Raw genomic sequence first — 17,459 nt, forward strand, 5'->3', positions numbered from 1 at the left:
TATACTATTTTCACCGAAGCTATTTTCGCTGAAAGTTGGCCTACGAAGCAGAATTAAGAACTATGATTGGTTTCATTATAGGAGCTGCCTGAGAGCCTAGTAAAAAAAAAGCAGTTATGTAAGTGTGTCAAGTTTCGCAGGCAATTAAAAACCTGATTGTTATATTATCCATTTGTAATACAGAGGATGTCAAATGTTACATTTTGAACGCTCTCCGAGTTAAATGAACACTGAGGATTTTGTAGTGTAATACACATCGTAAAACAAGATATTATGCCGTCCACTACATTACAGTTCAGGTAGAGTGAAGTGGGATTAGAACACAACTCTTCTCAATGACCGAAGATGAGGGACACATAATCCGTCCCAAGAACTCATCCCTCCTAAGAGCAAGGAAGCTTGTCAGCCCAAGCTCTCGTCCAATGAGACGCCAGTCGGACTGGGCTGAGGAATCCTCTCTCCCAACCACAATTCAGCTCATTAACCACTTAAGCTCTACAGCAAAAAATAGCCCATCTACAAGCTCACAACGTGTCATGATGCAACGCGTTGTAGGCTTGTAGATCGTCAAAATAAATCTTTTGAACATTTTTAACCTATGACATGCCCAAAATAGACGCTTGGTTAAAATAGGTAAACTGCAGGTGAAGGCAAATGAAGCCTACATTTCTATGAATTCCAAGAAGTTTGTGCCGGCCTATACTTCAGTCAAAATGTAATCTGTGCTAACCAAGGTATGTGCACTGTATTTGATACTGGTCAAAATTAGGGGGGGGGGGGGGGGGGGGGGGAATCACCAAAACGATTAAGGGGTATATGGGTTAGATTGACACACTTTCATATTACTAGGCTACTTGTCTACTACAGCTGAGCTTTCAGATTCAGAAGTCACTCTGAGGCAGAATCCAGCATCAGACCTGTACTTTACCATTGAGTAACTAATTCTAGATTATCTTCCAATTTTATTCCATATTGCTTTCAGATAGAGTAGAGTTCAAAGAACACTGTTATAATCTGAGATAACAGATTACAGGTGAATGTGATGAACTCTTTAATAGTTCATCAATCACAAGTTATTATCAATACTAGTTAGTACAAACTAGTACTTACAGTGCGTGAAAACAAAGAAAAGTTTAAACTGCCTCATCTTCACATGATAAGAAAAAGAAGCCACACAATCAGTGATTAAACTGTATCATAACTGTCATAACTTTATCCCGATATTCTTGAAAACCTAAAAAACAGCCATACACTATGTGTCACTTTTGTCAGCATTCTGAAACTGACCTAAAGTCACCGACGGATCATGAAGGAAAAAAAAGTTCTCTGGCAACAAATCTGGATCATCCCCAACATGCCACATGTACAGAGAGAATGCAGACAACAACGCACTGGGCTTGTAGCATACTATTGTAGTAGGCTGCAAATCAGTATTGCACAACAATAAAGGCATTGAGTTACTCATATCATTGCTATGGATGACATCATAGATTAAGAATCTGTCGATGAAGGAAAACATGAGATTGAGTCACAAATGTCACGGGACCAAAACCAGAAGAAACAGACCCCTAATTGTTTGCTTTACTTAGAAGAATCACAGATCATACCTATAAGAGCTGCTGTGATCAGAAGAACCACCAATCAGAATCACATTCACTGTTTAGTGCTTCAAATAGCAGATCTACAAGCTTGCACGTCTGCGATTTCAGAGTACTAAATTAAACTCGAGGGGGACAGTGTGACATTTTGCGACGCCGGGCGTTGTTTGCCTGCTACCTGTTGGCTTAACCATGAACCCACACTACTCCGGTCTGTCTTCAAATACAATCAATCACCAAAAGGGAAAGTTGGCGCTAGCCGACATTAGCTGTCCCGGTTATCGTGTGGCTAAAGTTAGCTTCCCCACTGACTGACCCACTGTCCCACTCAGCACTAAATGGCTAGAATGACGCCCGAGCTTAGCCAGGTTGCTAACAGGTTGTTGTTGGTGAGGGTGGGTCAGCAGAAGGCAACACAGCGGCGGTGTCGCTTGTCGAAAACGAACAGATCTACAGGCTCACAACGGATCGGGTTGTGAAGCCTGTAGATCCCTGTTCGTTTTTGAAAAGTGACACCGTAGTGGGAGCTAGCTAGCATCGCTCGTTTAGCTCCAGAAGTCTCCTCCATTGCTCACCGTTCGCATACGGCTGTCCTCCTCCTCCTCCTGCCCCGTTCTGGGAGTTGTAGCCCGGACTTGACATGTCGAGGAACAACCCGAAACACACACACACACACACACACGCCTGCCTTGGTTTGGTCGGTGTAGCTGAACCCAGCTAAGCGGCTAGCCTGCTGCGTCTGTAGTTTAGTTAGTTAGTTAGCTACTTTAGCTAGCTAGCTCGCTAACTGATGATGAAACCAGAAACGACGGAACAAAAAAACGGGTCCTGTTTAGTTGGGTGTCGGTGTCGCATACATCACAGGACCACCGTGGCCAGTGACGCCATTATTCGTCCCCGGTTGGGTGGTTCGGGTTCCGTTGGGGTGTTGTTGTGTGTGAGTGACGGGTGGAACCAACAGGCCTCCTCGTCAAGATGTGACACACTTCTCCAATCCAATCTCCTTGCTTCTTCTTCTACTACTTCTTTTTCTTCTTCCACAGGAAGTTGGGATCACCCAGGAGCAACCGGATCGACGTCAAAACCTCCTCACTCACGCATTTATTTATTTCATGTGTATGCGTTTTTTTAACGAGTGTTCTGTTAAAGTATCTGTATTTTAATACCTCGTCTTTGGGCCATGATTATTTTTACTTAATATTCATTTATATGCAATGTGAAAATGTAGTACACTCGAGTGTCTGGCTGTCGCAAATAAAGTTTGGAATGGGGAGGTTGGAAAAAAAAACTACCCTCCTCAAGCATGCGCAGTATGTACACGTGGCACTTCCTCTGCGTGTTCCCAGGAATGTCAGTGTACTGGAAACAAGTCAAGAAGGCATGATTGTGCTGGCCTTTTTCTCATTTTGTTTGTTTGCTTATTGATTCATTTATCAATAAAATGCTCTTGCAACTATCAAATCACAAGGCTTAAAACCAGAATAACGGGCCAGTATAATACATTTGAACCACTGCAGGTAAATGATTTCCCACCATAGACTTGACTTGCCTTGCCTGCAAGGCAAGCCCCTCAATCTTTCAAGATGTGGTGGTGTTAGAGAGACCCCAATTAAGTTGTAATACATTTAAACTGGCTGTGGCTATGTAAAATAATGTCAGGTGGAATTACAAAGCCATTAACAAAAATGTACAAATGTAGGTGTACAAACAAGAAGATATCATTAGAAAATAAAATGAAAAATACATACAAAAAACATTCATAAACAGGAGTAATATTTACCACAACATAATTCCCAAACATTACTTCAAAGCATTGTTGTCAGCTTTTTGTTGGTAAAAATGTATGTGCACGGAAAATATATATATTTTGTCTGTGTCCACTTGCTTGCTTTCATGCATAAAATATAAACTAGTATATATGATGTGGTACTACTTTTCTGCCACCAAAATGTGGAATGCCCTGACACCATCCCATAAAAAATGTGAACCACTGGCTTCTTTCAAAACAGGCTTGAAAAACATCTATCAGGAGACCTGAGAGCGCGGTGTCTTTCACTATGAAATGTTTTCTCCGTTGTACATTTTATGTTGATTATTATTGTGTTATTTTTATGCTATCTTGTTGATTAATTGAATATAGAACCACAATGGAAACAAGTCCCCACTGAGTAGGTGTTATCCTTTTAGCCTAAATGTCTGACTGTACCCGTTTACATTTCTGACTAATAAAGTATTCAATCAATCAATGATAATTGATATAATATATAAATATGTAATAAATACACATAATTATTAATATGATGTTTTATATATATATATATATATATATATATATATATATATATATATATATATATATATATATATATATATGGGGATATATATATATGTATTGTATGTATTATATATGTATTAAATATATATGTATTTTAATTATATATAATATTTTATTGATTTTTATTTTTTCATGTGATGTAGTGGTTTTTTTGTAACCCTGCCCGGAAACCTCAGTGTGAAACATAAACAGGAAGGGCTTGTTGGACGATGGGACAGGCCAGCCATTGCAGTGTCGTGGCTCAGTAACAAAACACCGAGGAGGCACAGCGGCAGCAAAAGACCTGCATTTGCGGACTCTCTTTTTGATCCAGGGACCCCGTTTTTCATGGTTTACACGAACAAAGCTCACCATTTGAATTAATCTATCTAGACGGAATCAACGGGTAAGTTTGACAGACACACCATCGAAAAGAAGAAGTGAAAAGAGGGGAAAGGAAAGGAGAACGATGGAATTGAGACACATCGGCATCTGTGTGCTAGTAGGAAACGCAGCGGCTAACGATGCTAAGCTAACGTGGCTAGCGTCAGGGCTGAGCAAAAAAAGCTTAAAAAATGTATACTCCGTCGCCTGCCAGAAAGAACAGGTCTATGCGACGCGCAGTTAGACTGTAGGTACGTTCATTCTTGGCGAGTGACACCGTGGTGTGATCACGGAGTAAATGGAGTTTTCATGATTTAGCTAACGTTAACTTAGCATCGCTGCTGGAGCCTGTTGATGCAACGTCGCCTGTATGTCTCTTGCCTGGACAACATATGACACGTAGCTACTAGCTTCATGCTAACGATGGCTAACTGGTTAGCCAGCCTCACCCTGTCTTCTTTAGATAATGTTGTCATATGTTTTTTTTTCTCTTTTCTTTTTTTTCTGGTATTGCGTAAATACAACTGCCATTAGATCAAGCCAGTCATTGTCCCCAGATTTGACATTTGTTTTCCTGAGGAATAATCATACAGAGCATTGTGTTGATAGCTTTAGGTTTAAAGACAAACCTATCTGAATCTAAAACTTGCCTTAGTTTGACAGCCGTGTCAGTCAAACCATAATCATTAATGACTAGTAACAAACGCTAAATTAATCAGTTGGATAATTGCAACCATAGTTCTGATGGTAATTTCTGTTTCTGTTGGTGATTACACATACAACTTGAATAACTACTGTGTAACAGTTGTTTTTAGTTTGCATAGTTAAATATGATTAAATTATCCCTGAACTCAAAATGGCAAGAAATTGATGTCAAGCTGCTGGTGGGGGTACTGAAGCAGCCAGGAGCCAGCAGTGGTTTAATCTAATAGTGTAACATTATTACATTATGGTAATGAAAACAAACTGTAGCAAAGTGAATGTTTGAGATCCTACCCTCTGATCTTTGAGTTTGACACTGAGAAATGTTTATGAAAACGATGATTCATTTGGCTGGCTGAAAGGCTTGGTATATAGTTTGATAATTGGTGTCTGTCGCTATTTAACTAATGAGCTTTTGACTGTCTTTGACTTTAATGTAGTGTTTGCTTTGTATCTGCTTTTTGGGGCAAGTTCAGTTTCTTGGGTAATCAATACGTTTTCACTGTTAAAGCACCTGTTCAAAGCCAGTGAAGAGTGAATGATTTGAAACATGGAATTTGCAACATTACATTTTATTTAACAGGGTCTGTTGCTCTAAAAGTTATTACACATTGTCGGACAACATATTGTCAGATAATCAACTGTAAAGTGTATGTTATGAGGTCAGACATTGTGTGTTATTGTAGGCTATGAATATTGTAGTTTTAGTTTTTTGTCAACTCAATCTGGCATTGACAGCTAACACGTGTGGGGAACCCCGGCCTCTGGTGCTGGCTCCCTCACATAGCGGCACTCAGTCAGCTGTAGCGCAGACGGCATGGTAGGCAACAAGTTGAACCAGAGCGCAGCCGCTGCTGACGTGTAGTTCTTGACCTTTGGTTGCCGTATACTTTAGCCCTGGAACTGTTTGCACGTTGTTATGCAACCAGGCACACAGGTTGTGCCTTGCCTGAAATGTTACGATGCCACCCTAGCTGTCACAGAAGCAGATGGTGAAGAAGGTGAAAGTGTGGTGTGTGTCTGTCTAGTATGACAACTGACCCGATTCAGAACGTTGCTTCAGCTTAGGTTGCTTTTTTTCGTGGCCTTTGACTTTATTTCCCCATTCGTAAGAGAGAGAGAGAGAGAGAGAGGGGGGCAGTACTTCTGCCTGAGACATTTGATCACATGCGGATCATACAGTGGAAGAAGAAGCATGCTGCCATTGACATGAAAACACCAACATTGCACTTTGCAGTGTTGCATCTGGAAAGACTAGTCCGTCATAAGTTTTGTTACAAGTGCAACTGCTGATTAGGTCCATCCATTGCTACAATAAGATGTGACTCGAATATTCTGCATTTTCAATGCCCTGGCTGTATAATATATTGCGGACAGACCACCGTGTGTGTGTGTGTGTGTGTGTGTGTGTGTGTGTGTGTGTGTGTGTGTGTGTGTGTGTGTGTGTGTGTGTGTGTGTGTGTGTGTGTGTGTGTGTGTGTGTGTGTGTGTGTGTGTGTGTGTGTGTGTGTGTGTGTGTGTGTGTGTGTGTGTGTGTGTGTGTGTGTGCGCACACGCACACGCACACACACAGTGACACACACACACTTCACAGTTATTAGAAAAAGGTCACAGTTTGTGAACCGTGAACATTGATCTGAACTGCCTGTTCTACAGTCTGAAAAATCCCTACTGGAACAAGATTATACTGTACCATAGACTGTTACTAGGCGCTGTCAGTTCTCTTATCACCTGTTGCTACAGTCTTCCAGATAGGCCTAGCAGAATAGATCTCCGAACTGGTGACAAAGCATATATTTATGAGGTCCATGATGACCGGCACTGATTGGGGCTGTGATTGGTGTCCCTATGTCATCTGCATTTTGATGACAAAATGAAACCTGTTTTGTTTTCTAGTCTCTGGCGGAATTTGTAGAGAAATTCAACTGTAAAGTAACCGACTGCCAGCGAACAATTTGTGCCTTTTGCAGCAGAGAGAATTATGCAGTGTGAGTGAGTTTACAGTCAGAAGAACAGGTTTGACTGAGCATAAGACAAGATAACACAAGTTTACAGTGCATTTCAAGTTGTTTTCAGAGTTTTCCTCTCATCAGGTAGTTGGTCTCATTTACGTACTAGTAGGACAGGTAGTGAGCTCACTCAGCTCAGTACTGCACTGCATCAAACCACATCACTTCGAAAGTGCGATATCTCTGCCTAATATTATTTTTGTAATGTGTACAGTACTACAGTATGCATCTTTTCCATCTTACCTATTTTTCTGTTTTTCTTTTCTTTTCAGGATTCAACAGCTCCGGATATGTCCTTCATATTTGATTGGATTTATAGTGGTTTCAGTAGCGTACTGCAGTTTTTAGGTGAGTGTTTACGCTTCTAACAATTGTATTTATATCCAAATGCCAAGTGGAAGATCTAGTCTATGTTTAGCCAAAGTGGTGTCACTTAAATTATTATGCAACATCAGAGCTTGTACAGTGGTAATTCTAGAGGTCTTGATGCCTGCCTGATTACAACTTTTCATAATCGCACAAGAGCTACTTAAAAAGGTTAGAACCACTGGTCTCCCTTACCTGCTGGTCCCCAGGTGTACAGTGAAAAGGTATCATGCACAATAGTAGGCCTTGTTCCTTGGGACCGTTACCCATGTCGGTCCCCTTGTGGTATTAAGTAGAGTTTGTGCAGGTGTTGGCTTCCCACTGATCTGAAACACAGACAGATAATGACACTTCCTTAACGGTAGATTACCACTGGCAGATTTCATGGAGGAAAAGGGAAAACTGCCTTTTTAGTAGGTGTGCAACAGTAAATCGGACTAATTGATTACAAATGGTAATCGAAATACTGGACATAATTGATTTACAAAACTCACAAAGTGTCTGGATGCAAGCTTGTAGATCGGCTATCTTATGTATTTTTCCACAACACAATTGTACAACAACGTAATGAAAGTAGTTGATCTAATTAATGGAATTAGGGTTGTGACTCACGCGCTGTGAGCTTGTAGATCGGCTATTACAGTGATTCAATTGATTCGGATACTATATTAACACATTTAGCTTGGGACCCCTGGGGTTACCCGGACCCCACTTTGAGAACCACTGTTCTAACAAACACAATTGGCCATGCCCATGTTCGGATCACAAGGAGGGGGTCCTGACCTGTACAGGATGGCCGATGCACCATTGCACCTGTTCCAACAGGGAACAGAACTAGGAGGGGTAGTGCGCTCCTCTGCACACGTTATGCCCTCGGCTCCCATTGAAAGTGAAACCTTTACCGTAAGGTGAAAAGAAGCAGCTGGCCCTTGCCAGATGTGGTTGTGTACCCCTTCCACAGGCTAAACGGTAGGGGCTGGAACACATTGATTAAAGTTCTCAGTCGCCATGACTGATCCCAGTCATTTGGATGCCATATATAGAATTTAGCATGTCTTGTATGGAACTGTATCGTGTCATGCGCCGAAAATAGGCCATCTTGTAGATGGCCTATTTTCGGTTATTCGTTGTTTTAAGATTAAAGAGTATTATTTAAAGTGGCTAAACTAGCAATAGAATGCATGTTCAATCGTCCAGAAAATCCCTGACAATTGCAGATATTTCACACAAAAAAGGTTAACCCTATGTCGTTTTGGTTTAAAATATGAAATGACTAACCTTCTTTATCAGGGCTGGTATGGCTGTTGTATCGATCATTTCTTCAACTGGTTGGCTGTATGACTACAAAAATATCATTCTACATAATTGTTAAACTGCTAATTGTTTAAAAATTATGAAACACTTTTTTAATTTGTTGGTCTTTTTGCCTTTTTATTGATAGATCACAGTAGGTAGACAGGACAGGGGGAGAGAGATGGTGGGGGGGAAGACATGCCGTAAAGTTCGTCGGGATCTGGACTCTAACCCGAGACACACTGTCATGCTGGATTACCAGCCAAGGTGCCTGGACCGCTAAACTGGCCCAGGCCGCCTTTTCAATTGTGAGATTTTATTTTTGCTATAATCCGGGTCTTGGTCATCACTGTAAACTAGCGAGCATAGCTATAAATTGTTCTTTGGGACCATTGACATAGTAAAGGTTAGGCTACCAAGGGTTGAGGTTGGACTTTCCTTTGGGCTACCCACAGAAAAAGTGAGCAGCAGTGCATGGCACTGACACTTTTGAATAGATGAGACTGCCCAGTGCCCACCAAAATAACACACGTGAAGTAATAATAATAAAAAGAAATGCCTCTGACATACACAGCTGTAAAACACAATTTCCACAGGCTTGTTACATTTGTGTGTCACAGACTAAAGTCCAGCTCATACTACTGGACATTGCGATCGATTATCTGAAAAGAATATCCTGTAGTAGTGTAGTGTGAGGTTCAAACTTCAAAGAGCCAATCTTTGTCATTAATGCCCAAGTGGCATGCGATGGAGAGAGTGAATGAGGACCATTGACATGATGATGACCAATCAAAACAATCTGTGGCGTGTTGGACACTACAGCTGAGGCTTTTCAATATGTTTTGTGGCAAGAACACGGCAGACATATCGCAACAATTTGACCAATTTTAACCGGTTATTTACAACCTGCTTCCACAATTCGATCATGTTAGATGAGATCATGAGGTGCTTCATTGCTCGCCCAGCCAAATCTGGTTGGATCTAGATTTGAAATATGTTGAAGTTGTAGTATGAGCTGGGTGGAGCAAAATTGGGTGGTGATTTGGTAGTGTGAAGCAGCTCTACTCCCTCACCCCCAGAGACCACTGCTCTACTTTTGAGTGTCGGAGCATGTGGAGGTGCTGCAGAGCAGTCGGTCCTGCTCACCCTGTCAGACGGGTAGCTCTGTCACTCTGCTCCAACGAGCAGCCATGACGTACTTAGTATCTATGAAGTATGACACGTCTTGACAGCCACAGCTGGAACACAGAGGTAGCATTATGCTGACTGATGGGAAACACCCCTTACGAAGCTCTTTCATAAACCCGTCATACAGAAACACGCAGAGGAGATCTTATCGACTACTGAATATACAGTGTGTTGTACTGGTATGTATGTTATGCCACCACTACCAGAGGTGTGGCATTAACCCATTTTGACCTGAGATCAGAATCGTCAGATTCAAAAAAATTCTTCTACATCCTGACAGTTTTCTGAAAAAGCTGTGTTTCTATGTCAGTCGTCCTTCGATTTTTCAAAAATAGCAGACCTACAAGCTCATAGCGCGCCACTCGGTGGCGCGCTATGAGCTTGTAGATCTGCTATTTTTCAATAGCTAAAGCATAACATAATGCTAACACCAAAAGGGGTTCCCGCCCAGAATGGGTTAAAGCATGAGAATGTCCACCTGGTAGTGAATGGATATATAACAGATGGGCGCGCCTTCATTTATATTCCAATATGGTGCAGCCTTGATGTTTAATGTAGTATATTAAACATCAAGTATCCAAAGTGAGACATTTGTGGCACTGAAACTTGCAGCAGTTGGACCAAAATATTGAAAGAACGTGGAGCGAAATTGTAAAGAGGTGGGGAGCGAAATTAAGAAAGATATGCAAAGCACAAACAACCTACTACTTCCATTACGTAATGGTTGATACGTTTACACGGACAAAGTTTGTATTTTGCTATATTTTCTGAAATGTTGCCTGGTGGTTGTTGTTTTTTTCAGGACTGTACAAGAAATCGGGCAAGTTAGTATTTCTTGGACTGGACAATGCTGGCAAGACGACGCTACTGCACATGCTCAAAGATGACAGATTGGGTCAACACGTGCCAACTTTACATCCCAGTGAGTTGGCGCTTAATTCACGCCTGTGCCACACACAACTTGCTCACACTCACTCACACTGTTGAAAGTCATCCATCCCAACGTAGCGTTGGATTTGTGCCATTTAATCCCAGATACTTTTTTCCTATAATGGTTTAATGATCACCAACAAGTGACTTGAGTTGAGATGAAAAGACACTTTCCTTGGATTCAGTTCACTCATGCTTTCCTTATTTGTGTTTGATGTAACCATACTGCTTTTTCTACCAGCCTCGGAAGAGCTGACCATTGCTGGCATGACCTTCACAACATTCGACCTTGGAGGCCATGCACAAGGTGCGTGACTGTGTGTGGCTTTGTGATTAGATGCATTTAGCTGTCGTGCAAATGGTGTTTTAACCACCTACACCATATTTGATGCTTAGTTGTGCAGTGGTGTCACAAATCACAAGATTGCATCGCAACACATTGTGATCTTGTTATTTTTTGCCATTTCCGAAAATGTTTGAAAACTTTCCAAAGCATTAGAAATATTTTGGCTATAATGACATGACATGCCCGAACATACATATTACCTCGGCTGATGCCAGATGTTTGGGTCATATGCCAATCCCAATTTTGGAGTGACCCGTCTCAATGATTACCAATGTTTTGACCCATATTTCTTTTGACACATTTTTGTATCAATTTGAAAAAGATTTTATTAAACACCTGAGACATATGCATTGGTTTTTATTGTTGAAGATGTAAGCAACAAGCAACAAATGTATTGGTCGGGCTCTAATATATATGCGTCATATAGAGGCACCTGTGGCCTTTTAGGAAAGAGTATGAGCATGTCTGACACCACCACACATACACCTGCTTTGTTGTTGAATTTTGATTTTGTGTGTTCACCCAGCCCGCAGAGTGTGGAAAAACTACCTCCCTGCCATCAATGGCATTGTCTTCCTTGTGGATTGTGCAGACCACCCCAGATTGGGCGAGTCCAAAACAGAACTCGATGTAAGCATTCTTTTTTTTCATTCAGTTTAACTAGACAATTTGCAAATGTGGTTGCTAAGGACAGTATGTATTGACCCACATGACGTCACAAGGGGCGGAATAATACAACAAAAACATTGTGGGGTTGCTTTATAAATAAAGTCGGGCAGTCTGGCTGCCCTGTTAACACTGTCACTCATCTGAAAGCGCATCTGAGTCAGAATCAGTGCCAAACACAAACACTTGAAGTTTTGATAATAGTTCTTTATTTAAGGATGGGTTTAGCTTAGGTCATGAATTGATCGTCGTTTAGTTGACTATAATAGCGTTGCCTCCAGCCAGTGTGGTTACTATGCCAGGCAGTAACAGTTTGTTCAACCTCCCACTACCAGGCACTAATGACGGATGAGACCATTGGAAACGTGCCTATACTGATCCTGGGCAACAAGATCGACAGACCAGAAGCCGTCAGCGAGGAGAGGCTGAGAGAGATTTTTGGATTGTATGGACAGACGACGGGCAAGGTAAGGAGGACATGACAACACAGCGCAGCTCCCCAAAAAGTACATTAGGGGTGTAACAGAATCTAATTAATCAGTTATTAAAAAAAACAATCAACGTGTTTAATAAACATAAATAACAATGTGTGATAAATATGAAAAAGCTACTCCTGTGGAAGGGTTATCATACAGTAAATTAATTTACTTATTGATCCTATAAACAATTTAATATAGGTATGGGTTTGCCCACTCAATTCGTAATTAATGCTCCAATTTTGGGGCTCTGGTTCATGGATGTTGAACCGGGCCGGTTCAACCCGTAACGTGGCCTAATGTATACTAAACAGGTGGTCTTTAAAATGTAAATGTTTGAGAACCACAGATCTGAAGATGTGTTTTTTCCCCCCCGCCCTCATCGTCATCATCAGGGCAACATTCCCATGAAGGAGCTGAACACGAGACCACTGGAGGTGTTCATGTGCAGCGTGTTGAAGAGGCAAGGCTATGGAGAGGGCTTCCGCTGGCTCTCCCAGTACATCGACTAAAAAACACCTGCCAGCACCACCACCGCCACCACCATCAGGGGGCGCTAAAACCGACCACCCAGCCGCCCGCTGCCGCCACCAGTACCACCATACTCAGCCCCATGTTTGGTTTAGAAAAAGTCTGCCTCCACCATCAGAGCAAACGATTTAACGTTGAACCCAATAGACTTTTATTGGTCGAACATTTGGTCAGACACGCAAACAAATGTACCAATACATACATGCATATTCATATATAAACATGTGAGCGCACACATACACACACACACTTTCATTTCTCTGTCATTCTTTTCCTACGAGAATAACATAACATAGCATTGATTTCTCCAGCAGAGTGCAGTGTGCAAAATCACAGTGGTGATTTCTTTTCTATATTGTTTTCCATTCTGTTTTTTTTTTTTGTCTTCTACTCTGCCTTCTCCTCGCCATTTCTCCTCGCCATTTTGCCATCTGTTGAGTGTGATGAATGCATTCTAACTGTAAATCTGTACACTATTGATATAGCTCCACCCCACCATCACCACTTGGTTGACACGTTTTGGGTCAGCAAGAGAGCCATAATAGTCGTATGTTGCAATAGTTTGTTTTGTTTTAAACCAGAAAGAAATGCAGACATAGTATTTAATCAAGGCATTTTCTTTTTGTCTTACTTCCCCTTCTTATATTCTGATTTTCTTTTTTTACATGGTTTAAATAAACCACCTAAATACAGCTCCCATCCATTAAGACATACTGCGGGCTGTTTGGACCATTTATTAAAATGGAGTTGTCCATTTATCTTCATGCATTGGAAATGGATCCATTTGAGATTTATTTGGTTCTTTTTGTCACAGCAATTCGAACTATATATTTTTTGGGGGCGGGGGGTTTCTATTTGTGGGCAGGCATTGAAGAATTGGAATTGGTCGAAGTCGTCTTTGATCTATTTTCCTTTTTTTAATTACGTAAAGTGGTGTGAGGAAAAGACCATCTCCAAAATAATTGAAGATTTGTAATGCAAAATGATATTGGCTATAACTTTCTCAGCTCTTGTTGGAGTTTGAAATTGTTTAGATGGCACAAAACACAAGGAATTCAAGAAATCAGAGAGGAATAAATAGTAAAGATCATGATATTTAACTGAACGAAATTATGTAAATCTAGCTTGATAACATGCAGTACGGAAATGAAAACAAGTGGGTTGGCACGTTTTGTGACATCTGGTATAGCTGTCAATGTTAGAACTCCATCTTACAGATGTGTTGCCTAAAAGCAAACCTTTTACAGGGTGAGTCTAGTGACCAAGTGTAGATGACAGAGGACATAGTCCCTTAACGGGAACCGAGTCGGACCATTAGTCCCAATGTCTGTCTGACACGCTGTCTTTGTGATGGAAAGTCGCATCAAACCAGGCACCATTTTGTTTCCTTGCTCACTAGCACAGCACTAGTAGTCATAGTCGGACATGTAGAGATCTCCACCTGCTGTTAAGTTTGGTGACATCTAAATCCAACGTTTGGGCTAAAACTGGATGGATACAGAATTGGGCAATTTAAGAAACAACGGCACTGCAGAATCAATGGCAAGACTTAATGTCGGTCCTTCATTATTGGAATGGTTTTTCGGGATTGGTTTTCAAAGCAGTGGGTGTAGATTTGTACTGTTATAGCCCATATATTGAATTTGGGTGTCACCATACGTATTGGTAGGCAGAGATGGGATTGTCTGGCTACAAGGGGAGTAGCACAGCTCTTACAGTACCTCAATGGATGGAACTTGAGTTTTTCCGAATTATTAGGGTCTATTATTCCATAGTTTGGATTACACTCCATCCACTAAGCAGCACAACTTAAAATAAAAATGGCCTTAATCAGTTGTCCCTTTGCTCTTGTTCGACCATATAGACTGGTTTAAAAGATCACATTTTATTTGCCAATTGCTGCTTGATGGGTTGGATAGATGCCAAACTGCAGGGGCCCTAATGTTCCACTGAGTCCAAAGCTGCCTGTGAGCAAGACACCAAACGGTTTTATGTGACACCTCCCACACAACGGCATGCATCAGGGCTGGGCTAGTTCCAAGAATCCTATAAGAAAGGGACCATATATATGTGAAATGTACATGAACACCGTACATGGATTTTTTAAATAAGCGGTTCCCCTTTGATCTATGTGCATTACTGAAAACTATTATGCATGCCTTGTTCTTTTTGACTTTTAATGACCATTACCCGAGAGTACATTGAGGGATTCAAATGCCAAAACTTACATTGTTACGGATTTGGAAAGCTAACCTTTTTCTTTCTTTTTTTTTAAGAAATGGAAAAAATCAAGAATGGAATGGCGTGTAATACACTTTCTGTTTCTGTCCCATAGTGTCTCTTTAAGCCTTATTTATACTTCATTGTACAATGGTGTCTCGCACTGAAAATAGGTAATAGAAGCTGTAAGCTTGTAATATTGGCTATTTTCTGCACGGGACACCGTCATACGGCAGAACATAAATTAGGCATTATTCCCTCATGACTACAATGAGCTGTTCCGACAAGCGAGGGCCTTGCTGTTGTTCGCATCATTAAAAATTGTAATAAATGTTTGCAATGAATAACAGGCTTAACACTAGTCCCTGATGAAGACTTATTTTTGGTCATTTGTTATATTTCTCTTACATGTGGAATAGCATGGGACAACATGATCACAAAAGCAATGCCTCCTCCATGTGTTGACAGTGGTTTGCAAGCAAGAGCACATATTTAACCACTTATAGCCCTGGCCCCTATACAGTAGGCTAAGTAACGCTAAATAATGAAAGTAGCAGCTTGTGTAGATTTGCTCTTTTTTTTAAATGTTTGACAATTATTTACTAATTCCACCTGTAATGATGTGGCATGCGTGCCCAAAATGGGTACCCCGGAGTTAAAGTGGTTAAAGACAGTATAACTAATGTGAAAATAAACGTAATAATTTGGCATTCTCATAAACAATAAATATGTTACTCTTTGTTTGAACAGCTAAAACTAATATTGAGAAGTCATCCAGTAAATAAAGGTTTATAAGGAGTGTAAGAAGCCCATGGTAAACTCAGCCAAGGTCCTTGTAAACAAAAAATGTATATATATTTAATTTCACAGTGAGATGCTTAAAGAGCACTAAATATGACGGCGAGACATTTACAATGTACATTTATAGGTCATATCAAATACATGCAATACACAACTAGCAACATAACTCCACTCTGTTAGTCTGTTCTCCAACTGCTTGGAGAACATTTCACATTAAGTCATTTCCATATAATTTATTTTTTAAGCAAAGGATATTATTGGATTTGTATGTAAATAGGCTATCTGAAGTTGTCCACACTACCCTTTGAGCTTCATATTAGTGCAGCGGTTTTCAACAGGTGGTCCGTGGACCGTTGGTGGTCGGTGAAGGTATTGCATGTGGTCCCTGACCATGCATTTAGTAATGTAGCAAAGTGAAGATTTCCTTCCACGGAACAGTTGACTAAGCTTTTGATCACTGTTCCGTGGATTGCGTCAATATTGTCAGTTACTGGGAAGTCTGAGGTTAAGAAATTCCACCGAAAAGGGAGTTAGAAACTCAAGAAGAAGGGTAAGTGTACCAGCTTGCCTGATTGAGCCATAGTTATTAGGAAATGTGCCCATATAATCATGTCATCATGTGTCTGCTCTATCAGTACTGAGTTTAATGGAAGGTTGGATGATGTAATGGGATAAGGGTAACGTGGGATAGGTTTGTTTGCATAGATTTGTTGCATAATAGTATCGTGCAATGAATGAAATCAAGCCCTTAACAGTCATGATTTAATTCCAATCTGTTTATTATATTATATATCTGTTAATTAGCTATTAAATCTAATATTTTCTTACATTTGATGGACTTATATGAAATACTATATTATTTAAACATTTTATACATTTAACAAAGGGCATTTATTTATATTTTAAAACATTTTCCCATGGACCATCTGCAGGCCTATTATGCCATCAGTTGAGAAACAGTGGTATGTGTATAGACATGGGATGCGTTGTATTAGCTGGCTTGGCAAGGCTGGCCAAGCCAGGCTAGCGTTGCATAGCAAGTGTTACAAAAGCACTAATCTGAGCCCATATCCCATCCTAACACAGGGTGGTATTATTATATCCAACTCAGGGTGGTGGTCTCTCACAATCAGTTGAAAATCCCTGCGTTTAATAGTGAACCCATTAGTGCAGTGGTTCCCAAACTTTTTCATGTCAAGGACCCCCAAATGGACACTAAATAGCCCACGGACCCCCATTTGAAAGGATATGCCAGTGACCTAACCTGACTCCGCCAGATGGGGCAGCAGAGAGTACACTGGGTTCCCCCCTCCTGGGAACCCAGTGTACTCTCTGCTGCCCCATCTGGCGGAGTCAGGTTACCAGGGACCCCCATAAGAGAAGACTTTTATGGCTCTAGCAGTGATTCTCAACCAGTTTAATTTCAAGGACCCCCAGTTTGACATACATTTAATGGCATTTCTATCTCTGGGACCCCCAATTTATATTGTAAAATCAATGTTATTTTAACTCTGATAGTGTACAAATGGAACCAAATGGACCCGTCAGGGTCCATTTGGTTCCAGGTCATTTGGTTCCAGGTCCTCGACCAAATGGACCCCGTCAGGGTCCATTTGGTTCCATTTGTACATTCTC

At 40.9% G+C, this 17,459-nt stretch overlaps 2 protein-coding genes across 2 annotated transcripts in view; one reads left to right on the forward strand and one right to left on the reverse strand.

Moving 5' to 3' along the window:
- sec24a (SEC24 homolog A, COPII coat complex component) overlaps window positions 1-2,724 on the reverse strand; it is a 38,041-nt gene extending 35,317 nt beyond the window's left edge. Inside the window, exon 1 of the mRNA XM_079508219.1 lies at window positions 2,174-2,724. Coding sequence (XP_079364345.1) covers window positions 2,174-2,240 — 67 coding nt within the window. The 5' untranslated portion in view covers window positions 2,241-2,724. The remainder of the gene's footprint in view (window positions 1-2,173) is intronic.
- A 1,401-nt stretch (window positions 2,725-4,125) lies between these two features.
- On the forward strand, window positions 4,126-15,379 carry sar1b (secretion associated, Ras related GTPase 1B). Its single transcript, XM_079508138.1, has 7 exons — window positions 4,126-4,318; window positions 7,280-7,355; window positions 10,657-10,776; window positions 11,026-11,091; window positions 11,657-11,760; window positions 12,132-12,263; window positions 12,668-15,379. Exons 2-7 carry the CDS (start codon window positions 7,298-7,300, stop codon window positions 12,782-12,784), a joined length of 597 nt encoding a protein of 198 aa, XP_079364264.1. The 5' UTR covers window positions 4,126-4,318; window positions 7,280-7,297; the 3' UTR covers window positions 12,785-15,379.
- Window positions 15,380-17,459: the final 2,080 nt, after the last annotated feature.

Source organism: Electrona antarctica (assembly GCF_951216825.1).
Source record: "Electrona antarctica genome assembly, chromosome: 8".
Lineage (NCBI taxonomy): Eukaryota > Metazoa > Chordata > Actinopteri > Myctophiformes > Myctophidae > Electrona > Electrona antarctica.